This window comes from Plectropomus leopardus, chromosome 2, assembly GCF_026936395.1.
Source record: "Plectropomus leopardus strain MGB_pleo_1.0 chromosome 2, ASM2693639v1, whole genome shotgun sequence".
Classification (NCBI taxonomy): Eukaryota; Metazoa; Chordata; class Actinopteri; order Perciformes; family Serranidae; genus Plectropomus; species Plectropomus leopardus.
The window spans coordinates 8,997,507-9,022,404 of NC_142177.1; the positions used below are offsets into that span (position 1 = coordinate 8,997,507).

General features: G+C 40.8%; 1 protein-coding gene across 3 annotated transcripts; it reads right to left on the bottom strand.

Annotated features, from left to right (window-relative positions):
• Positions 1-3,518: 3,518 nt before the first annotated feature.
• znf831 (zinc finger protein 831) lies at positions 3,519-22,921 on the bottom strand. Of its 3 annotated transcripts, XM_088084045.1 has the most exons (5): positions 22,424-22,868; positions 21,676-21,752; positions 16,759-21,028; positions 12,969-13,243; positions 3,519-10,816 (listed from the first exon to the last, which is right to left on the bottom strand). In XM_088084045.1, the coding sequence occupies exons 2-5, from the start codon at positions 21,694-21,696 to the stop codon at positions 9,989-9,991; spliced, it is 5,394 nt and encodes a 1,797-aa protein (XP_087940171.1). In that variant the 5' UTR covers positions 21,697-21,752; positions 22,424-22,868; the 3' UTR covers positions 3,519-9,988. The 3 variants fall into 3 exon arrangements, with proteins under 3 accessions (XP_087940171.1, XP_042355581.2, XP_042355573.2); XM_042499647.2 differs by lacking the exons at positions 21,676-21,752; positions 22,424-22,868 and adding an exon at positions 22,891-22,921; XM_042499639.2 differs by lacking the exon at positions 21,676-21,752 and having other exon boundaries at positions 22,424-22,867.
• Positions 22,922-24,898: the final 1,977 nt, after the last annotated feature.

The window sequence follows — 24,898 nt, forward strand, 5'->3', positions numbered from 1 at the left end:
GTCAAATAAATAAATAAATTCAATAATATTAATATTAACAAAAAAGTGAAAAAAAAAGACCTGGAAAAGGAGCTTAAAAATCATAATAATTCTGTAACATAATGCTAAATATGTCAATATGATCATTATAAATATAGCTTTTCTGTATTTTTTTCCCCTAGATGTTTGTCCTGTAACCGCTTGTGTCCTCGTAAGGGTCGGGGGGGGGTTCACCCTGGACAGGTTGCCAGACTATCGCAGGGCCGACACATATATTAAGACAACCATACACGCTCACAGTCACACGTACGGACAATTTAGAGTCACCAACCAACCTGAGCTGCATGTCTTTGGACTGTGGGAGGAAGCTGGAGAACCCAGAGAGAACCCACGCAGACACAGGGAGAACATGCAAACTCTGCACAGAAGGGCCCCCAGCCAAGGACCAAACACCGTTCCAACCGGGTTTCGAACCTGTCAACTGAAATGTCAGATGAGTTTTAGCGAGGCTCTACCACTTCGGTCCAGATCAAAATCTCTTGACAAATACCCCCAAAATTTTGTACAGACATTCATCGTCCCCAGAGGATGAATCCTCACATCACAAGACTTTTTAAAGTCAATTTCTGTCACTTTTTACAATTTTTTTTTTCAATTTGAGGAACATTTCTTTCCGAGTTGCTCATGACCTTTTCCCCACATTGTCAAAAGAAATAACATTGATTTTTTTGTCAGGCCCTAGAGGTTTAAATGCCTGTGAAAAGTATCAACAAAACTGATTTGACTGACCCAGGCTCACAGCAGTTCACAGCAACCCTCTTGCTGTGAGGCAAACCACAACGCCACCGTGCCGCCCTGTTTGTCCGTAGTTTTTTTAAAAAAATTCTAAATCTACTAATTTCTTACAGTTTGTAGAACATTTCTTATCAACTTGTTCATTGCCTTTTTTTCCATGTTTTTGAAAGAAATCACATCAATTTGCTCAGTGTTCAGTGGTCAAACTACATGTGAAAGGCATCTGAAAGCATGAAAGAAAAGTGATGTCTTCCCGGTTTCAAAGGGTTACGTCCAAGAATAAGCTGAAAAAGGATAAGATAAAATCAAGAAAGTCATGTATATAGAAATTCAAGTGCATTTGTCATTTCATGAAGCACACACACCAGCAGATCATCCGCCACACCCTCACCCACCCACTCAGTGCTTTATCGTAGTAGGATTGGCCAATTGTTTCTATTTTCATGACGCATAATAGTGGTTACCCGAAATCAAGTCATGGGATGATTTATAAAAGACTGTGAATGTTTTATTTGAAATATTTTAACATAAATATATCTATTTAATAGCAATGACACCACTATTCAAACAATGGCTCCTTTTTTAAAACTGTGTGCTCCTGTGCTTAGTGCAACAGTATCACAGCACCATGTTGTAAACATTATTACCTTTAACATCACAATCCAAATTACATCCACTGTGTTTGTGTCTAATCCAGAGAGACTGCCCACAGGTTTGTAATTCACTCGTCACTTGTGCTGATTATCAGAGCCCAGCAAAAAAGCTGCTACGCATGAAATGTAGCAGGGTGCAGATTATAAAGGGTTTCTTTTATTACATCTCAGGGCTCATATTAAGTTACTTAGTAGAGGAGGAGTTGGACAATATTCACCTTACTGTAAGGTTAATGATAATAGCTATTTTAAACATGACTCAGACATGTATTTAACAAGGAACATCTGTTGATATAATTTTTGGAATGCCTGTTTAATCTGTTCCAAAAATTATTTTAACACTTCAATTCAAAATAAATTAGTTTGCAAAATCGGGCAAAGAAATCTTTGCTCTAGCTTTTCACAATTGCTGTTCATCACCTGTAGTATCTTATCCTGTTTACAGTGGATGCCCAGCGTACGTCAGTAGTCAAATGATGTGTATTTTCAGGCATGTTTTAAAATAAAAGCGTATTAGTCTGGATGTAGCATATGTCAACGGCATTGCCAGTGTCTCTGCTGTAGGTTACTGGTTGCAATAATTTATCCCCTAAGAGCCTGGGTCAGTCAAATCAGTTTTCATAGGCATTTAAACCTCTAGGGCCTGACAAAAAAATCGATGTTATTTCTTTTGAGAATGTGGGGAAAAGGTCATGAGCAACTCGGAAAGAAATGTTCCTCAAATTGAAAAAAAAATTGTAAAAAGTGACAGAAATTGACTTTAAAAAGTCTTGTGATGTGAGGATTCATCCTCTGGGGACGATGAATGTCTGTACAAAATTTTTGGGGTACTTGTCAAGAGACTTTGATCTGGACTTAAGTGGTAGAGCCTCGCTAAAACTCATCTGACATTTCAGCTGACTAGATGAATCACGGCTATATGTATAGCCTAAAAGGCTTTGATGTGACTCGACAGCCTGAGTCATTCATCTTTTCTTCCAGACTCAAAAGTTACATAATTAATAGTGTCATTCATTCATTCAGACATTCAAGATCAGATAACATCAGTGCGTACGCAGCTCATCAGACACAGTTAGATATCAGGTTACCAAATTTGGATGTCACCAGGCTCCACACTAGATTGGTTAAGTACAGAGGAAATGAGAAACAACAACAGCTTGTTGTATTTGGTTGTTCACCTGTGCAGTAATGCCGTTAAGTCATTTAAATGGGGTAAGAAAGAGAAACCCTAAAGGAACTGTATAAATGGATATATACAGTATTCTTTTTCTTACAGCGAGCTGGACAAAGTATTTCAGCAAGGATATGATTAGCTGAGATCCACTCATGCAGAGTAAGCACCATAGTTCCTCTTGGCTCTCTTGGCTCTCCAATTTAATAAATTATACCGTTTGTTATCAAGGCAGCAAATGCCAATGAACATTTCCTGTGAAATTTAATCATGTGGGTTGTGTAAAAAAATTTAAAAAAAATAAAAATGTAGTAATGAACTTGTGTTTTTGATGTGGTTTTCATAGGCATTCTTTCTTAGATCCTTGGGGCCTGAGGGTAGAACCTCTTCCTGAGCCCCTCAGTGCTGGCCTGGTGTAACTGCTACCTTCTTCCCGACCTCAGCAGGGAGAAAAGCCAGTTATGCAGGTGGTTGAGATTTTTAATGATTCTCCTGGCCCTCTTCTTGCAGCGTCTGGTGTAAACATCCTTTAGGTAGGGTGTAGCGGTACCCATATTGTGTTCAGCTGAACAAATCACTCTTTGCAGGGCCTTGTGGGTGTGTTTGACACTGTCTGTGTACCGGGCACTAAGGGGGCAGGGGTTGAAATTCCTCAGTATTTAAGGGGATACTTGAAATTTCCTCAAGTGTCTAAGGTAAAACAGTCTCTACTTTTTCTGTCTCACCACAGTATATGGCGCCCAGGTCAGGCTCTCAATATGCAGGTTTCCATTACACATTTGCACAAAACTTTTATTATATTTTCGAAATGTCGATAAACCGCCATTGACTGCGTTTCTATCAAGTGAGGTTTTGCAACTTTTCTCGTGATGTTATGCGACTTCCCTTCTGGCAATAACATTCTAAGAAGCATGGCGATGGATGTTCAAAACATTTACAGGTTTATTTCTATTGCAGCCACTGCACTTGCATTTCCAATCAAAGGCAATGTAGGCGTGTTTTGCGAGCGATAATGGAAAGGCATGCCCCTCCCACATGGGAGTGGCCACATATGAGGGATTTCTGGGAGGTGATAGTCCCCGATTTCACAGAGGAATTGTGTATTCAAAACTTCTGGATGATCCGCTAAATTTTAATAGAGTTATGCGATGCAGTAACATGCCAGAGGGAGCCAGTTCTTACCAAAAAGCTCAAAGCCGTCCCAGCTAGCAGGGAGCGTTCCCACAACATTGGCTAATGTTACCTACAAGTTACAATAATGTTTTAAAGAAAACATTTTAATCTTTTGTTCAAAGACTGTTTTAAGAATGTTTTCAAATATCAAATATCTTTTCAAATAATGTATCTATAAGGTTAAATTCTGGCTAAGACGTAACATTATAACTGCAATATTCTGAGGATGTTTTGGTGAAGTTGAGAGGGGATAGAGCAATGAATGTTCTTTTATAAAATGTTCCCACAATGTTGCACAAGAACAAATGATAAACATTTTCAAATCAACATTCAGAACATGTTATTGAGGCTTGATATACAGACCATTTTTTATGAAAATGTAATGCAATTTGATGTGTTAACAGGAACGAAACATTAAAAAATATTTTTTGATGTTTATAGAAAATGTTACCTTAACTTTAAGAAGAACGTTCTGGAAACTAAAATACACCCTGTCGGTGAAAACATTACTAAAATATTGCATTGGTTGCATTCTCAGAAAAATAAATATTAAATAACCAAATTTGCCTTCATATATGGCCTGTAAGTGATATATATACACACAAAAATTAGCAATAGATAAATAAAGCTCTTCTAATCAGATTTTTTTATATTAACAGTGAATCAAATTAGCAAATTAAAACAGGTTACTTGTAGTTAAGGTGCAAAGGTACAAGTCTGTGTACATAAACAATGAAACCAAGATGCATTTTGATTAGAAACATTCAGTCAGCTTCAAATTCTGTTACATGTGCTGCTAACGGCGAGTGGAATCTAAAGCTTGCACAGCTGGGAGAACTGTCGATTCGCTCTGCAGCTAAAACCGGTTTGCTTTGGGTCCTGAATCAGCTTTGTATGAATTCTTTCACGCTTCTGTCAGGTCATGTTTTGTTAATGTTTTTATCTTTGCACCTCATGTTTCCATTTTTGCTATTTTTATGGAGATTTTTATTTCAGTTTTTTTTTAATCATTTAGTAATTTTCCCTTTTATATCTCATTTCTTTGCTCTTTATTGTAAATCTGTATCCTTAATTATGTTTTATATTTTATTGCTCTGTAAAGTACTTTGAATTGCCCCTGCTGTACGAAATGTGCTATATAAATAAAGCTGCCTTGCCTTGTCTGTTTTTATAATTTTGTCAATTTCCTCTCCTTGCATATATAAGCTGTGTTCCCTTCACGCTGTGTTCCCTTCATTCCCTTCACCCTCTTTGTCTCATATAGCAAATGTGTCAGCCGTATTCCCTATTGAGTTTTCTCATGCTTGTTTGTATTGGACTGTTTTTGACCCTGCCTTAGCTTTATTTATTGACCACTTGTGTACTACGGGCATGTTTTCGGTGAATAAAGACCTCGATTATCTCTTACCTGAACCAACAGAGTTGTGCGTGTGGTCTGTTCTCTGAACCTCACAAAGTCAGCAACTATTATATTGTAATTTGTACCCAAATTGAAGAGCAAAGCATTTTGAATTTGTTACTGTGTCTATTCATGTTTCTGACAGGCTTGGTTTCCAGAAGATGAAGATAGATATTTATTAGTCCTTTTGGCAAGTCATCGTGTACCTTACAGCAATTTCCATAGCAACAGGCAGGCACTCATTGGTATTTAAGTATTTAGAGCCATCTGCTGTGCCAAAATGATGGATAAAACATGATGGAACACACTGAAATAATTACAAGTGGTGTTTATAACAACCTAGAAGAGTGTTACATTATCAGGGAGAGTGCTGCGGCGCTATCTTAAAGGGACAGTTCGGCCTAAAATCAAAAATACAATTTTTTTTTGATAACTAAAGGTGCTATTTACCAGTCTGGATTGTTTTGGTGTGAGTTGCCAAGTGTCAGAGATATCAGCTGTAGAGGTGTTTGCCTTCTCTCCAATATAATGGAACTAGATGGCAATTGGCTTGTGGTGCTCAAAGTGCCAAAAAATACATTTGAAAAAAACTCAACAGCAGTGTGTCTTTCCAGAAGTCATAAACCAGTTATTCAAGATAATCCACAGACCTTGTTGTGAACAGTTTAATTTTCTTTCTACCAAACTACGCATGATCCCTTCTGCACAGTAAAGTGGATAAAGAAAATAGTTCACTGCTCACAACAAGGTCTATGGATCATCTTGAGCAGTGTTTTCCAACTGTTCCAGCCAGACGGTCCACATTTTTCCTTTCTCATTAGTTCAAGGTCCACACATAAGATACATTACCACATATTCAATTTAATTTCACAAAATAGTAAGTTGACTTTGAACACAATGAACGATTTCTGAAAAGATGCATCCCTGCTGACTTTTAAAAATGTATTTATTTTTTTATATATTCTTTGGCGCTTTGAGCACCACAAGCCAAGTGCCATCTAGTTCGATTATTATGGAGAGAAGGCAAACATCTTTCTCAAGCTCTGAAAATAATGATTGCGGAAAGACATGGCTAGGGAAAAACATTTTGCACCAGCAGTCACAACTTTTGGATTTATGTTGATCAGATGACCAGGCACAAGATGAATAAAAGCTTCTGTTGCTGGATGGGTAGAAGCAAGTGTTTGGCAACACATGAACAACTTTATAAGGTAACCCTGATCTGCTTTAGGACTATAAGGCAGATCTATAAGCCACCATAGGCCAAGTCAGAGGTTTAACTGAGGAGTAGAGCCATACAATCAGTCCAACAAAAAATGGTTTTGAGTATGGTTTAATTTACCTCTCCCGTTTTTAAAATGGTTGAAAACACAAAATGATGTGCAATAATTTTAAAATGAATCTATTTGTGTTGTCAGTTATGCTTACTTGTACAATCTGTAACAAGAATATAAAATTAGAAAATGAAAACAAAAGTCCTTTTTGTAAGACAATAATAAATCGGCGTGTCACTTTAGCAGGTAAAGTGCTGCACACGTTCATGCCCTTGCCTTTCCCTTTTGTGTACAGGCACTGTTAACCCATCCAACAAGTCAAACAAACAGGCCTGAACAGATGCACTGTAGATAGAGCTCATTCAGCACTCCTTACAAACATCTGCCAAAATTTTTTATCACCACTAATTGGCTGAGAATTGACAAGCAAGTCAGTATGAGCTATGGCTATGGCATAATGTACACAAATGTTCACATACACCTACTTCCTGTTCTCGTGAGTGCCTGTGCCTAATCATAGCTGTTGACTCATTATGAAAGCCAGACTAGGAGAAGGGTCATGGCCCTCCAGCCAATGCCTCCTTCACCCGAGTGACCTGATTGGCAGCAGAGATCTGTTTAATGGGTAGTTGGCAACATGTGTACATGATTCAGACACACAGGTGAGCTGTTGTCTGGCAGTTACAGAGTTATGAGAGTGAGTGAGTGTGGGAAGGTAGACACAAATTATGACAAATGATAAAGGGTGTGTGAGTGCGTGTAAGCCGAACAGAAGTAGTGCAACATTTTGTAGGGGCAGAAGTATAGTCTCATTGGATAGATTAAATTGCAGAGGCAAGCTTTTTGTTAGCACTCATGAAGTCAAGCAAAAAGCAAGAGGGAGCAAGTCATGTGAAGCAATTAAAGCACACTCACCGCGAACAGAAACAATAGCCATGCTGTTCGTTGACTGCAATGAATTCTAAATGGCAACTTTTAATTTAAGGCATTTATTTTATCATAAACTAAAAGACAAGGACAGAAATGATTGTGAAATGGGAGCTAATCACTAATTAAGCAAGCTAGCTTGCTAAACAAAAACATGCCATTGCCATTGTTTCTTTTATATTCATATTTAGAGTTCCTAGCAAGCCTGGGAACTTGTTGTGGGCTTGCAGGCAACTACCCCCATGTAGAATGTGTAAAATGTTGGCAGAATGGGAATGGCGGAAAATACCTCCAGTTAGCCTTTTCCAGCATCATTCCCAGATGGTTACCCCCACAGCTAGCTTTGTAGTCCCCGCAAGTCAGTGGCAAATTAGCCATTTTTATAGTAAAGTGTTTAGCTCAGTCTAAAAAACATAATTGTCTTCATTAGTCTTGACATTGTATTTGAATTGGTTGTAACTACAAAGGAATAGCTTTGCAGCTGTTTTGCAAATTCTGTCAATTCTGTGGTTCTTTCTGCTATGTGGGAGATATTATAGATAAAATTCCTGACAGTATGATTGAGAAAACTTTCCATGGTGTCCCAGTGTCCTACGCATCTTGATATAAACCAATATTGTAGGAGGTTGGTAAGTGCTATCTTTGCAGTTCGATTTTCAAAAGAGGGAAGGGATAAGGATGTTTTAAATGCAGATGGAATGATAAACATCTGTTTAGTTACTGTGGAAATGTCAGTGTCCAAAGTCAAGAAGACGAGAACCGTATTGGATCCCTGAACTAGAAACTTTTACTCTTTTGGGTATAAATGAGGACCAGGATCCCAGAGTCTTCCAGTAAAATATTTTTTGAAATCAACTCAAACGTCTAGATTGATTTTATTTTTATTTTATATATATATATATAAATTATTATTGTATAAACTGTTTTACATTCAGAGATGGACCTTTTCAGTCTTTTGGTGTTGTTATCTGTCAGATTGCCACTTTTTAATTATATTATTTCGATTTATTTGAATGTGCATCTCTGTGAGCCTATATTTACAGGAGGGCAGTGGTATGGTGGTGTGATATTAACACTCGTCAATAGGATTTTTAATGAAATCCTGTAAACATGACAGCAAAAATGTTTTGATGTGGATATTTTTGTATATCTCAGGGTATCACACATATTCATTTATTTGTGGCGGCCTGCCACAAACAGAAAATATAGATTTTATATTTTTGAAGCCATTCATTAGGAGGGCAATTGGAATAAATATACCATCTGATATTTCATCCTATCACACTGTTGGAGTGCAGAGTGTAATCTGGGCACAAATGGAGTGGTAAAACATTAGGTGCATTGAAAGAGAAACTTAACTGTTCATTCTGCTGGGTTTAAAAGTTTGCTTTCATTTTCATCTGTCGATTTGATCAGCTCTGAATGGATCAGTCAGTCAGTCAGTCAGTCATTTTCTGTAATGCTTGTCCTCGTAAGGGTCGTGGGGGGGCTGGAGCCAATCCCAGCTGTCATAGGGCGGAAGGCGGGGTTCACCCTGGACAGGTCGCCAGACTATCGTAGGGCCAACACATATAGACAAACAACCATACACGCTCACAGTCATGCCTAAGGGCAATTTAGAGTCACCAACCAACCTGAGCTGCATGTCTTTGGACTGTGTGAGGAAGCCGGAGACCCCAGAGAGAACCCACGCAGACACGGGGAGAACATGCAAACTCCGCACAGAAGGGCCCCCGCCCACGGACCAAACACCATTCCAACCGGTTTTCACACCAGGGACCCTCCTGCCGAGAGGCAACAGTGCCAACCATGACGCCACCGTGCCGCCCTCTGAATGGATCAACAGATCAGTTAAGTACCCTATACAGTGTAATTCTGCCCGGAACACTGTATCTATATAGATACATCTAAGGTTATGGAACAGGCATTTATGTATTGTTTGAGCTATGTCTTATGTATATTTTCATTGAACTTTAAACCATGGATTATTGAGTGTGCCTCAACCAATTTTGTTTGCTTGAACAGTAGAGGAAATTATGAGTGGTGCTTTCTGTATGATTGTGGATGCACCTCCAACACAGCTGTGAACTATCATGAAAATATGGGCTGTATTTTTCCCCATTAACAAGGGTTTTGGAGGGATTTTTTCCTTATCTACTGAAAGGGTCAAAGGACAGATGGATGTCATATGCTGTAAAGCCCTCTGTGGCAAATTAGAATTTGTGATAATGGGCTTCATAAATAAAATTGACTTGACTGGTGTAGGTTTCAAGGAATATATCAACAGTAGGCTAAAAGCTGTAGGTAAATGATTTCAAAATATTGACCTAGAAAAATATAAATTGAACATTTGACCTATGGGAAGCATTGCTGACAACACAAAACCCACGGAAAGGTCTCCGTAATGAACTGGGAAACATAGGACCCTTGCCTACACTATTCTCGGAAGGTTGCCTATTCTAATGTATTACTCATGGGGAAAAAATCTGTATTTTAAAAATTATTTGCGTTTACACATGGTTCCTCAGCTGTTCCCATATACATTATTCAGCCATTGATGTTATTTCTGCCTCTGACAAATATACAGCAAGATAAAACTCTAATCAGCATTTGTCGGCTAAAGCTCGATGATGAGCTTGCCTTCATCATCGCTGCTGCTGGTGTCTTCGGTGTAGTCCTGGCAGTTTTGCACGGGCCTTACTCCGCTGCTCGTACACTCGGGCGGCTGGTAGCCGTGAAATTGGCCAGACAAGAAAAAAGAGTTGTATTTGTTGAAGTCATTTGGTACCTTATCCTTGGTCTCTTGATAATCATTGGGTTCTTTGTATGTAAAAGGCTCTGACGGCAGCATAATATTATTATCCAACACATTGTTGTTTGATGGTCTACTGACTTGAACAGAAGAAGAAAGATGGCTGGGTTGAGTGGAGGGTGATGCCTTGACTTCGGGCGAAACACTTGGGCTTTTGAGACCGCCTGATATTAACTTAGTACAGGAGTTCACGGCTGTGATGCTGTTACATGCGGCAGTGTTTCCCTGCTGCACAGACAGACTGGTGCTCTGCTTCTGGTCCTGGTGTGAAAATGTTTGCTGAGGTTGGGACTGAATGAGTGAAAAAGCATTTTTTGTTTCAGTCAGTTGGGCCTGTGCTTTCATACGTTGACTTGAATCTGATTCACATAAATTTTGTGTCTGTTGGTTATGGACAGTGCCACTTTCCCAGTGTTGCTGTGAGAAATAGAAGTTGCTCATTTCCAATGGAGGCTGTGAAGAATTGGAGAGGCTTGTGTGACTGCTGCTGGCAGATGAATTTAGGTAATTTGACTTGCTTGGAGCTTGCTGAGGACTCTGTGGAGAGTATTCATACAGTCCTGAGTATGTCTGGGAAAGATGCTGAGGATGCTGCTCAGGTAGCCAATCCACTTTAACCTTTCTGTCTTCTTCCTGTTAATAAAAGCAGAGTATTACTGTCATACCATCACAATAATACAGCCACTGTACTTCCTCCATTCTCTTCCTAAATTGCTCAAATACCACAAAGCCTAACATGTCCAGTGTGTAATGAAAGGAAATCGATGGAGCATTCAGTTGTTCCAAGCACTGCTCTTCAGCTATTTATTACACACCTTAAAGTTTGAAATCCTTTGGAAGAAATTCTGCTTTTATACACTTGTGCTAATGTGACTGCTGTCAGCTTGCAAGATTTGTTTTAATAGATTTCTGATGTTTTGAACTTTAGCAAAAGTCTCGTAAAGCATCATGATTTATATCTGACTTGCCACTGTGTGTGGCCCTGAAATATACATTTCTGTTCAGCATATCTGCTCTGTTTTGTAAATCTTCTGTTTTCAGATCATGCTGTTTTCATGTTTGGAGCAATTTGGGGATCATATATTCATTGTGCTGCCAATATTTCATGAGAAAATGGCTTGGGTGTTTCTCGTTTCCTGGTAAATGTCTTTAAACAATGAAAAACAATTCTGTAACGACCCATTACGCCTGAAACCTGCCTGCCTCCACATGATCTCCTCATCAGAACAGTGTGACGATTGGGCTGTGAGGGATTTGTGGAAAGCTTTAGAGGAGTTTAAGAATAATTAAAACAATAAAAAAAGTATTTAGAGAGAATGCTGGATTGGAAAGATTCCTCAACATTTTAAGACTGTTTTGAGACATTCCTGTGGCATTTCACTTTGAACGGGTCTATGTGTAAGTGTGTGAACAAGGAACGAAGGCGGGGTTTTGTGTTTATCAAGGTTACCAGTAGTTTGGATCTGATTTTACCTGTAGTATCTATGCTGGGGCGGTGATAACATGAATATACTCAATGTACCGCAACATTGAGTATAAATTGTCAAGTCGTTTTTTTAAAGTCACCAGCACGAGACTCATTTTGGTGTTTCGGTTGTCTTGCTCTATCATATGGCTCTCCGGCTCTCTCTCTCTCTCACACACACAGACGCACACACACACACAAACAATATGATCCATCACAAACACTTCTCTGGTGAGTGTTGTTTTTGGGTTGTCGCTTAAGACATCATAGACAGCCCAGAAAAGGTTAGTGACCAGTCAATAGCCACATGGAGGCCAGTGAAAATGTTATGGTAGTTACTTCTTTTTTTAAATTTCTCTTACATATTTAGTCTGTTTTTCAAACTCATTCTCATTCTTCAAACTAATTTAGAAGGATGTTTGAGCACTGCTTGGACGTAGATGGCCGTTTTTTCGAAACTTCATTGCATCTCGACAGTAAAGGGGCTAAGATTAGTGTGTTCACCTGTGTGTTGTATGCCCATCTCTGCTGATAAATGACTGCTGCAGAGTCTTTCACGTTGGTGTGAATGCTGATCATTACCTTTTCCATACATTAAAAAGACATTATAATGCTGTTAATATATGAACTGGAGGGCAGTTGGTTTATTTGCTGCTCACAGTGAATACATCCTCATGTTTAAAAGACGCCACAGTAACAGTTATATGAATTTAATGTTGGTGTGAGCAGGTGTGTGTTTTCTTATCTGCAGGGCCAAACCATGACTATAAAGACAAACTGTGACCATGGAGCACCAGTGTGACTTCCAAAACCTATTATTTGAACTAGAGAGCTATTAGTTTATTTCCTGCTTACAGTTAATAAATCCTCACATAAAGGTGCTGCAGTATCAGTCTAACTTTCTGCAAACTGCTTACAGCTAACTGTAAACCGGAGGCTTCAAATTCACAGCAAAAACATCAACACTTATAGTCCGAGAAAAGCAGAGTGCTTCAAAATACAACCACCAGTGGTCCCGCTTTGATTTATGAATTATTGTTCTATTTAATTTAACAGAACTTTAACTTAATTATTACAATAGTTTATTTAACTTTATTATAACAGTGTTTTCTTAATTTATCATAACAAAAATGTTATTTGTCTTTATTATAATATTACTTTATATAACTTTATCATAACAGTCCTTTATTTAACCTAATTATAGGATAGTAGACATTTTGTTTAACTTTACAATACTATTTTAAAGCCATATCATCGACAGTCATTTGTCATTGAAGTTTTAAATGATACCAGTACAGTGAATAAATTCATTCATCTCACCTCTGGCTTTGTCATATCTGGTGAACATGTATATGTGCAGTTAGACTCGGCCTTATCCCACTCTCCTGGCACCTCATTTGTCTTTATTCCTCTGTCCTTATCCTTTCCAGCCACCCCTCCACCTCCTGACCCCTCCGTGCACTGGAGCTGTGTCTTTCCAGCCTTTTGGCTCTGCTTTGGTCTCCAGTCTGTGCTGTCTGGCTGCCCAGGGGTCTCTCCATGTCCCAGTGTCTGCGGTTCCCCTTGGGCCGCCAGCGAGGCTCCCACCATAAGCCCTATGGGAAGGAAAACAAATGAAAAGCAGTTGTTTTCTACAAGACAGTGAATCATAAAGGTTCATCAGTCTGTTTTAACTTCCCTGAAAACTAAGGTGAAGATTAGACAGCTTATGTTAACACTGGATATAGAACCTAGCATGTGGTTACATTGACTTTTGGATAAAAGAATGAATATAATATGTATGTCACATTAACAGCATATTTCCAGCCCATCAACCAAATTAAAGTAAAAAATACATATTGTTGTGAAACACATCATGTTAAGGCATACAATAATATGCAGTGGAGGGTGTAACAGCAGTTGTCTTAATGAGAAGCAGTTGGTTTTGTAGACTTTCTCAAACTAGAATTTCTTTGGTCTGGCAAACACCTTAAAAAACCCCTTAAATTTACATAATGTCAGTGACAAGTCTTTCCAGGAAAACTAGAAACCATGGGCAAATTTACCGAAGGATTACATGGCTTTGGTAGCCTGTGAAACATACACAAATAAGACAAAGAGAAACAGTGTGATTCTCAATGCACCCGCAAAGAGTGAAATGCACCCCTAATTGCGCCAAGCAAATACTGACCCGGTGCTCCTTTGCTTTGCTATACATTTGGCACAAAATTCTATGCCAACAAGCCTCATTGCCAAACCACTCAAAGCTATTAGGGTCTAAAGACAGTTGGTGGTAACTGAAGCACATTGACAGGCTGGGATATTAAATCCCAAATATGGTTTCTCTCTGTCACATTTAAATTCCTTGCCTGAAATTTTGAGGAATGCCTACTCATCAGTCAGGACCTGTTGTACTTTTTCACTCTGTCACATCTGTCTACAGCTTTCTTGGTGCATAGGCAACATTTATACTTTGCTACGTGGATAATTGAAATCAGATGCAAAAAAGGGGCAAACAGCACTCAGCTGCAAAACTTTATGGTCTTGCTGGTGCTGTTATATCTTCACAACAATGTGTTTTGTGAATTGGACCTTAAGACAGGGCAGATAGCATTTGCAAATGATACATAATTTGTGGTGCTATCAGCTGCCGCAATTCAGTCTTTGTGAATTCACCCCAATGTTTGTTATTTCACTGTAGCCAGGAGGCTGCGGATGGAGATCACTGAGTGGCAGCACTTGTTAATCTGGTGCTGCTGAGGTTGGCCTTTTAACTTTGTTCTTGTCTGTAGTTCAAAACTTCTCAACTGAATGACACAATCAAATACTTCAGTACACTACAAATCTCGGTAAAAGCCGGGTTGAGAGCTCACATGTCACAGTAACAAGGGCAATAACTGAAGACACACGGACTGAGTGGTTTCACCAGGATTTCATCTCTCCATGCAGAGATTTTTAAGTGAGCTATCATTCAATTATTTTGTCCATAATTATCAATAATTATAAAATATTGTCATATAATTCCTGATAATGCATTTAATTTCTCAAATATTGCAAAGACCTCCACATCACTTGAGGGTTTTGGTGATTCTTCAGTTCATAAAAACAAGTTTTAATAAGGCCTCCATTCTTTAAAGTAGTAATCATATGCTGCCATCCTGTGGTCAAAGGTGGTTTCTGTTTTGAAATTCACTCAGATGAAAACCTGTTAGTAAAAGCAAGTACAGAGCAGATTACATACAAATATTAGGTCAGACACATTATTGGTGTATTCTGTACTACAGGACAACAGATTGGAACCAAAACAATATCGATAAGGTTAAAGAGCTTATGACATTCATATGAAGCTGTTCACATCCACACCAGATGAAGAGTAACTAACTTTATTAACTATATTCTGCAATCAGGATACATGTTAATCATAATGTCAGCATTAAATTATACTTATTTTTTTAGCAAACTTTTGAGGGATTTGCAATTATTTGGGGCCAAGAGGCAAAAAAAAAAAAAAAAGAAAAAAAAAGCCATAGGCCCCTGTTGACACCTCTCAACTACCTTCTTTGTGTGATTTGTGTCTTTTCTCTTTCTTAAGGAAAGAAATTTATATTGGAATATGCACCATATGTAAGGGAGATAGTAAAACTAGTTTTTGACACAGAACATTTCATTTTAAAGGACTATTTCTCCTCCAAAATGATCATTAAGTTTGTTATTTTACAACTTTTGTGTTAAAAGGGATATTTTGGATTTACAAGTCACATAAGGGCGCAGCCACACATGCACAAAGTTAACATTGGTAAACAGCCCTCTCACTGTTCACTCTAATTCAATATAAGGAAATGGGGTAGTAAAAAAATTGCTTCCTGTTACAAAGCAAATTTGCATCTTTGCATCATGAGGACTTGAGCTTTGGTGAACTTTGATCGTGCATAACTAGCCGATATTGTGTACTAATCAAGAAAAATACAAACTGGTCAACATGAGAGATATAATCTGGCTTGCACTGATTAAGGATGCAGACATGGGATGTAAGATAATGGAAAATGTAACATCACATTTCAGTATTTATTAGCAAACTAGCCAACATTAACTAGCAAGCCAGCTCTCTGTGTGCATCACACTTAGCCACACGTTCAGTATGAATATTGCCTCAGCAGGAGATAGTCACTCACCTGCATTTGCTGATGGTTAACAGTAGAAACAAAATAAGTGGCGTGCTCACTCAGAAATCTTTTTGAGTGTTCTGGGTGCTGACTCAAAATCACAACAGTAAAAGGAAGTTGTCAGCACTCACCGATAAGCATTAAATATTGTTTATTCATACACAGCAGGCAAAAAACGGATGCATTTCAGCACTGAGCTTTCTTTAGCGCAAGAAAGCTCAGTGCTGAAGCGCATCGGTTTTCTGGCTTTAAAGAGAGTTTTCATAAGTTTAACTTTAAATGTGGTTCCCCATTGGAAAGGGCTGTCTGTTTGGGAAGTCCTGAGCTACTGAATAAATGAGACTTGGATCTTATTGCACAAGTTGTGTAAACAGATGTTGTAATATAGTTTTGCTGTGTTAAACATGGACCCCTCTGACTTAAATTCATCAAAAAAATTCTACATTTTTGGACTCTTTTTTCATGGTGGAGGCATGCAAAAAAAAAGTTTTTCTTCATGATTTCAACATAACCCACTTTAAGTAACTGATATTCAAATGATCATTTTGGGGCTGAAGTATTCCTTTGACAGAGGGCTTGTTTGAAGTCCCAGAAAAACACACTCTGAAGACAGTGAACCTAGTGTTCAGCAGTAAAAAGAAACAAAAAAAAAAAAAAAACACTAAACAGTTGGAATGAATCAGATGGCTAACTTAGTAAGTCAAGAACATTTCACTGACTGACCCTAAAACTCTTGACTGTGATGGTTATGCTGTATATTTGGGGTCACCATCCCAGAATTGGAAGACTTTATACAAACAAGACCTAATGTGGATGTGAACACTTTTAAACACCCTCAAAGTCAGCTATTTACCCTCATAGTCATTGTACAATTTTAAATTCAATGTGCAGGACTACAGAGCCAACTCAATCACAGATAGACACACTCATCCCCATCGTATAATTATAATTAAAACAGTCATATATACCTGCATTAGAGATCTGAATACTTGTAGGTGCACCTGGGTTGACTTTGAGCCTTTCTACCTGGACGTTAGACGGCACTGAAATAAACTGAGCAAGTGATTTTTCTGCGTGGGTTGAACTGATTACATCCTGTGGTTCGCTTAGAGTCATTTCCTGTGAAGGGGAAGAATGGCCTGGAGGGCCCATCCTGGCACATCCCATGTCTGCATGTTTAGGTGAATTCAGAGACTCTGATAATGTCGATTCCACTGAATTACTGCAGTACACGAATGCTTGTGAGTTCAGCTGTTTTGACGCTTTGCATTTATTGATGGAAACTGAAGAAACTGACCCAGAGAGTTCAGCAGCAGCAGCGGAGGCATGACTGAGCCCGACATGCAGAGGAGGGTGAGTCCCTCCACTTTCTAACCTGATGCTTTTGAGTGCAGAGCCCTCACCCATGGCTTTTGTTGTGCCCACATTACATGAAGCTGCTTGAAGTTTGTGTTGGCTTTCTTGTCCTAGTTTTTCACCTCCTGAGCTATTCTGAGGTAATGTGCTGGGAGGGAGAGAGGTCAAGCTGAGCTTGTGTTGTCCAAGGAGTGTTTGGGAGATCAATCCACCTTGGCTGACCCTTGGGTCTGGCAAAAGTTGCTCTTCTGCACAATGACTCAGAGAAAGGGTATGCTCCTCCTCTGAAATTCCTGACTTTACACCTTTGAGTGAAGTAGCAGTTGACATAACATCGCCCGTAGAGCTCTGAGTCACAGTGACCGTGTTTATATGACCATATTTGTGTGGGCGTAGCGGCGAGCCAAGCACTTCAGGAGATGTAGATTCAGCTGATACTGTAGCCTGAGTGGAATGACTGTTTTCAGTAAGGTGGAGATCTGTCTCTGCTTTCCCAAATTGCACAGATGGTGGAGGTTTAATTCCAATGTTAAGTGTGGGTAAAGACCCACTTTGATGTACTGACTGATGCCCCTGATTGCTAGTACTGTCCATGGTTACAGACCCTTGAGATTCCTTTTGGATTATCTCAGACGCTTCCACATCATTCCGCTGTGGAAGAGCGCTACCTTCTTGCCTTTCGATTTGTGGTTCAATGAGAGCCAGCTGCTCGTCAGATATGATCTGGAGGCAGATCTGGAGGTCTGCAGTGTGAACATGAAACACGTTCTGAGCATCTGGCTGCATCTGGTCAAACTGTACAATGTGGCAAGGTACAACTGGGTTGTTTCCAGGGCTCAGCTGGTTTGATGCTATTGAAAGTTGTGTGTGTGACTGAGGGAGGCTGGGTTGACCTTGCGAGAAAGCTGTAATGGCAGCAGCACATGACAGATTAGTTGCTGCAGTTATGGTAGGTGTTGCAGGGAAGTTTACAATCACAGGTGCAACTGTTGGTATCTGCTGAGGCGCTGAGAGTGCTGCACATTTTGAGGGTTGTATCAAAGTGCTGCATAATCCTGCCTTGTAATTCTGAAGACAGGTTGTGGTTATTGTGGTTGCTGCAAATTGCCTGTGCATGACAGTGAGGCCAGATGATGCACTTGAGATGAGTCTCGATGTTTCAGCCTGACAAGGGGTTGTAGATGTGCAAGGCAAGAGGAGCTGTGTAAGAGTGTTTGTCTTTTTGATATCACAAGTCTGCACCAATGGCGAGGTGACAGGATCCGCACATTTGTTTTCAGAGGTTTTGACCAAGGGTGAAGTTTGCTCAGAAGATGACAAAGCAGAGGTGAAAGTGCGGTCATCAGCTCCTTTATTCACAACATGCGGCGAAGGATCGGAATCAGGTTCGGCAGCATTGGGTAACTTGAGCTGGTACTTGGGCAGGAAGCTAGCCTTGGCAGGAGCAGGCGTGGATGTGGCCAGCGATGTGCTAACAGATGATGTATTTGCATTGATTATGCATGTTGGGAAGAGAGGCGCTTTGAGCTGTGTGTGATTTTTTTGAAGGTTCATATAACTGAGATTTGTATCCTGCTGAGGCGTGCTGCCAGTGACAGAGGGAGGGGGATGAGTCAGTGTGTTTGGGTCGGTTTCCATCTCCAGAGGGCAAATTATTTTGTAATCAGTTTTCTGTTTTTTCCGGTCGGAGGGAATCTGTGCTCCACAGAGCTGTGAGGTGGAGTCAGTATGTTTTTCTTCATCAGTCATTCTTCCACCTTCTGCTCTGCTCATGCTTTCTGTTTGGTGACTAGCCAATGATCCAATCGAAGGTAGTGGCAGTATTGACAAAGACAGGTTTCTACGAAGTGGAGTCCTGCTTGTGTGAAGCTGGCTCGGTTTTAGATTAAAATCCACAGCAGAGACAAGAGATACTTTGGCAGGAGGGCCTGGATGGCAAACTGTTGCACTGCTGCTTGTGAAGTTCGTCGAGCCAGTTGTTGCTGCTGCCTCCTTATGAACGCCTGACAATCTTTTTTGCAGACCTTGAGCAACCTCGTGCTCTGGGTTTGTCGAACATTTCCTGCCTTTGATAACGCCGCCATCACCCCCTTTCTCTGCATTATAGAGCTTCTTAAAAGTCCCTCCCCCGTACATGTACCACTTGTTGTAGGCAAACTTCTGCACTTTCTTCCTGCGGAATTTTCTGTTGCTTGGCTCTCCACAAATGTCACCGCCATCCCCGTCACAGCTGAGACTGCCGGTGCACGCCTCCTCCACAGATGAATTCATGAAGAGACCGTCTGTTGCGTGGTTGCAGTCTACGGCTGTCTGCCGGACCAGTGGGCGGTGGGTGGATGAGTGCTGGTTCACAGGCTTGATAGCGAAACCTGTTGGATTTATCTGGCCCGAGCTTCCCCTCCGAACAAGCGTTACATAATCACTGTGATAGGAGGAGGTCGGGCTGCTCCTCTCGGGACGCAGGAGGGTGACGCTGAATGGAAGAGAGTTGCTGCGGGTCAGGGGGGCGTGCTCCATGGTGTTCGACCGCTGAGTGGGCACAGAGTTGTACAAGCAAGGCTTCTTGTTTCGTTGTAACCCAACATTCTGAGTCTTACCGATCCTCATGTCGAAGTGAAAGGAGTCCTTGTAAGTGTATGGCATTGGGAGGTCAATGCTACCCTGCTTTGACAGAACTGTCTTCCGTGGCCTTACATTCTCAAGCTGTTTGTCCTCCACAACGGCTGTATTCTCTGAGATCAGCTTTGATATGCGCTCCTCCAGCGTCTTCTGCTCCTGCTCCCGTGCATTGTCTTTAGGTTCTTGTCCACCATGGCCTTGTTCTGAAGGTGTTTGTGTGCTGGTGGTTTCTTCAAGATGCTCTTTAATGGATTCGGTGAGGGAATCCATACTGTGGTCAGGTAAAATGCTGTCACTGCTCTCACTGAATCCTGAGTCTGTGCTCTCATGGCTTTGCGATTTCCCCTTGGATACAGAGCTCTCCCACTGCTTGGAGAACAGAGTGGCTTCTTGTCTCTGAAGGGGAAGGTGTCGACCTGCAGTCAGCGGTAGTGTTTCAGTTTCCAGGCTCTGTTTTTCTCCTTCTGTTGTTACCTTTTCATTTGCTTCTGCCTTCTGATCTGCTGGGGTCAACTCATCCGGTTCTCTGACAGAATTTTGCATCTTCATGGAGTAGACCTTTGCAGAGCTAGCTGCACAGGTGATCTCAGCAGCAGGTAGTGTGATGTCCTTTTCCGCGCTGCCTGAATCCTGACTGCGCTCATCCAGAGACAAACTGGAGGTACAAGTCTCTCTAGAGCTGGACATGCTGTCTAGGCTCAGGCTGCTTTGCTCTGATTCAGAAGATTGGCGAGCATGAGCCTGAGTGCGCTTATGTTTGTAGAGGTTGCTCTGAGTCTTAAAAGAAACTCCACAAGTGGTGCAGGGGTAAGGCCGCTCCCCTGTATGGCAGCGGAGATGCTTCTCCAAAACACTGGGCTTCATACAGTCCCGTCCACAGTGAGGACACACGTGCTTTCCTGCCGACTTAGGTCTGGCTGCAGGAGCAGCAGCTGCCAAACTCAATCCTGGCTGAGACTGCAGTCCACCGGCAATATGGAGTGTCAGAAAAGGAAGAGTCTCCTTAGAGTAAAGTGGTGGCATGGCCAGATGGAGTGTGGCTGGCTCGTGGCCGGCCGCAGGAGGCTGGGGGTAAGGCTGCGCTGGTAGAGCAGGCACTGTGTGGATGTAAACAGCCGTCAGCGGGGCCTGGATGTCCATCCTTTTCTCTGTCTGCGCTGCGACAGAGCTGATGTGCACTGGAGCACTCGCCAATCCTGGCTTGCCAGTCTCCATGGTAACACTGCTGCTGTCGTGATGTACCAGTGCCAGGTCTCTAATTACCTGTAAGATAAGAACAGTTTGCATTAGACCTATGCTTTGCTTCAGATCAAACAGGGCAGACTCATCTATTTGAGTGTGGATGTTTCTAGGTCTTGAAGAAGAAAATAAGTCTTTTTGCTTTTGCAGCAGTGGAACAGAGAAAAAGAGCATAGCAGTAGTTCAATATAAAGGCAGTTAATGATGACAGATGCAGTACCCTTTAGGACAGATGGCCAATAAAACAATTAATCCAGGCTGGATTTTTCACGGTGTTAAAATCCAAGGATTTTCAAAGATGTCCACAGCACTAAAATAAAAGCACATCTGAGTGATATCATTGTTGTGATGAGCAATGATATCCATGGTTACGGAGCGCAGAGAAAAGTGGAGGCATTTGATTCTCTGCTGTGATTTCAAGAGCAGGTGGTGCAGGAACTCTTAGATATGTTTTGTGTGCAGGCAGTGAAAATACAGACAAAAGCATGGCAGAAATGTATGGAGAGAAGCAGGGGATGATACAGGAGAGTGACTCACATCAGCAGGGGGATGAGGGAGTGAAATCACATACTCATACAGTACATCAGAGGCTTTTATCTCCCCAAATGAAATTTGTCTGCTGACATTAGCGCTTGCCTCTGTCACCAGTCTGCACCAATTAAATGGCATACCCTTGATGTTCCCTGTGGCATGTGGTGGCTTTGTCTCCCGACAGACTGTCATATTTCAAATCAAAGCGTAAAGCCACCTACGTGGAAAAAAAAAGATATGTAGCTTCGTATTAGGTCAAGCCAATTTCATTTCCTGTTGCCTTGATGCCACTTCTGCATGTACAGTGATTTTGCATAATTCACCCACAGAGTTGGCATAGAGCGCATGCTTTTGTTAGTTGTACAGCATGAGCACGCCCACGTTAGATACTGGTGCTGTGAAGTGAGGAAAGTTTCAAACATTTGCTTGGGAACTATATCTACTGTATTGTGCTTTCACTTCCTCATGCCATGAATATATGACGTACATAGGTCATACTGCTACATGTGCACATATGAATGGTTAAGAGGGATGATCCACTTGTAGGAGCTTTGAAATCAAGTGTGTTCTGGGTGGAATTGGCTTATAAAGAGGTTCCAATGGCAAAACGGTGTCTGCTTGCACTAAGAACAAGCATCAGTATATATAGCTGGCACTAAAATGTAAACAAAAAAGAAGACTTTCTAAATATCTTGTGTCTGAGCATTTCTTGTTTCATTTTATCAATCTGTTTTCCACCTCTTGCTCTCACGAGGGAGCACTTAAAAAGAGGAAATATCTGATGGCATCACTAAGTGTAGGTAAGAATAACACCACAAGGACCCAGGACATACCCAAACTCAGATGCAACGGGAAACGGTAAAAAAAAATCACACAAAAGTCACTTACCTCTGTGCTTTGCACTTCAATCAGCAACAACCATCCAGCTCAGAAAGTCTTTTATGCTCAACAGCTCCATCCTCAGTGTACCTGCTCATTTCAATCTGTCCTATCATCCAGGCTGTGTGTTTCTCTCCCATCTGATTCTCCTCTCACAGCTCTTTAACATGAACTGTTTCTTGTTGAGGAAGCGGAACAAATGCAAATGAGAGAGAAGATGCACTGTGAAAGTGGTGAGGCAGAGAGGAGGAGAGTGAGGGAAGGAGAAGGGCTGGCTGGCTGGGTGGGTGTGTGGCTGTCAAACAAAGACTTCCGGAGGACAAGTTGAAAACATAGAGTACACGCACAGAGTGATCAGGAGGAGTGAAAGAGCCCAGAGGCCCCTGAGCACAGATGGAAGGACTTGTGGCAAAGTGTTGTGCAGAAGTGAAAGCGACTGCCTGGCAGAGGAAGTGCCGTGACAGAGGCGAGCTTACCTTCAACAGTCGTGCTGGCTGACTGACTGTCTTTGCCATCAACTGTTTGAGGCAGCTGACTTCTGACTCGCTTATATGCTCGCTCCCCCACCTACCTTCTTCCTCCCACGCAGTGTATTTCATACACCCACAAAGACAAGGGTGCAGCAAAGCTAATGTTGATGTGGCCGCTTTGCTGCACGTGCACTGCTCTCTCTCTCTCTGGCACAGAACAAATGGTTGAGTTGTGAGTGGCCAGAGTGAATTTCCCACCTTCAGCCAGCATGTATCATTTTACTTTGGGTTACACCAGTTCAGACCACACATACAGTAGTAGAGTAGCCCTTTTCTGGAATCACATTGTCTCGTTCCACTGCTGCATTTATACTGCTGCTGATTTTAACCAGGAAATTGTGAATTCAAAAAGATAATAATAAAGATTTTATTGCTCTGTTTCAAAATCAGGAATCAAAAAACAAATAAATATTGCATTATTCACAGTAAATAAAAGATATGATCAGCATCATTCAAAAACTACAGTAAGACCAAAACACACTCTCTATTATTGTAAACTGTCCAAAAAACTGTAGTTAACAAACTTTCTTTATGAACCCCTTCAGAACCCAAAAAAACCCATTGCCCCCACCCTCCCCATGATTTTTTTAAATTATTTTTTTATCACTTCTTTTTAAATCAATTGTTAACAATAACTGAGAAGGGAACCAAGCAGTGACCTCAGAAGCTGAAAATGCAATCTGGAAGTGCCTAAAACTGTAGTTCTTAAAATGGCCACTTGAGGCTGGCTCCAAAACAAAAGTAAAAACCCATAGAAACCTCATGTTAAAATGCACAACAGTTCAATCAATCAATCAGTCATCAATAGTTCTGATTTCTATAGCTTATCCCTCTTAATGGTAACTGTATGTGAGTTCATTTTAATGTTATTTTATTTTAGGTGATGATTTGTTTGTCAGTACAAATGATCACTTTTAAATTACATTTGGTTATTTGATCTACTGTCAATACAAAATGGTTGGCAATGGCCACTTTAAATTCATCCTATTCTGTTTTTAAATGTGAATAAATCGAAAAGTTATCTAAAAACATTGCTTGATATCTCTGATATAAGTGATGTTTTCAAAGCTCAAATGTTTTTGAACAGTATGTCATCGTGTGGGATCGACTGTGCAATTATCAGAAGACATCTGCTGAAAGAAAACAAATACTTTTTATATCGTTTCTCTGCTACAGACTCTCACTGGTCTCCAAGGCAACTGCCGGATGGTCTGCTGAGAGCATGCTTTGTGTTGACATGGTAACAAGACACCTCCTACCACGCATGTTTTCTACCCTACACTGCTCGCAGTCCTGCAGGGTGGAAGCACAGTGTCAGGCATGTTTGCATGTCTTCAAAGACTGAGTCAGATGAAGTGTTTTTAAATCACAGTATGTGTATAGTCTATATGGATTTGTACAGATGGCCTCTCCAAAACAGTCAGCAGGCATTTAATGTTGTTGATTGATTATATTTTGGCCATGTTTCTCAGGTTACTAGGATACAGGGTTGAGTCAAGTTTTACAGCTGATGGTCAGCAGTGACCAGAGACCAACAAAAATCTGCTCTGCTGCTCCACCTGGTCTCCCAGTTGCTGAGGATTTGCATTTTTGAAAAAAACTTTATTGTTTTGTTTCAGTTATTTATCCATGTGGATACAGCAATTTGCGTATTTTTCATTCACTCTCAACTTTTGCTTAATTGTGTGAGGACTTTGAAGTTGCTTACAAGCTTTTTCAAGTCATGCCTCTACTGAAGGTACCCTTGGGAAATATCCAGCTTACTTCATTAGTGTTTGAATGGGGCCCTTGCTGCATTTTTGCACATGAAGCGACAGATGTATCATTTAAATAGACCCGTCTCTCTTACATGATACCATCATCTATCTGCATGTATTACGCTGAACTGATCAGCCACATTGCAGGAAGTGGCAAATGAGAGACTGTGTGGGTGGGTGCTGACTTGCTGGAGGCC

Bases quoted from the DNA above. Each gene is read 5' to 3' on its own strand.
- znf831 (XM_088084045.1), bottom strand. From the start codon at position 21,696: ATGCCACAGGGAACATCAAGG. The intron at 21,029-21,675 runs GTATGCCATTTA...CTTATCTTACAG, and splicing joins TGCCACAGGGAACATCAAGG to GTAATTAGAGACCTGGCACT. The intron at 13,244-16,758 runs GTATATATGACT...TCCTTCCCATAG, and splicing joins TATTCAGATCTCTAATGCAG to GGCTTATGGTGGGAGCCTCG.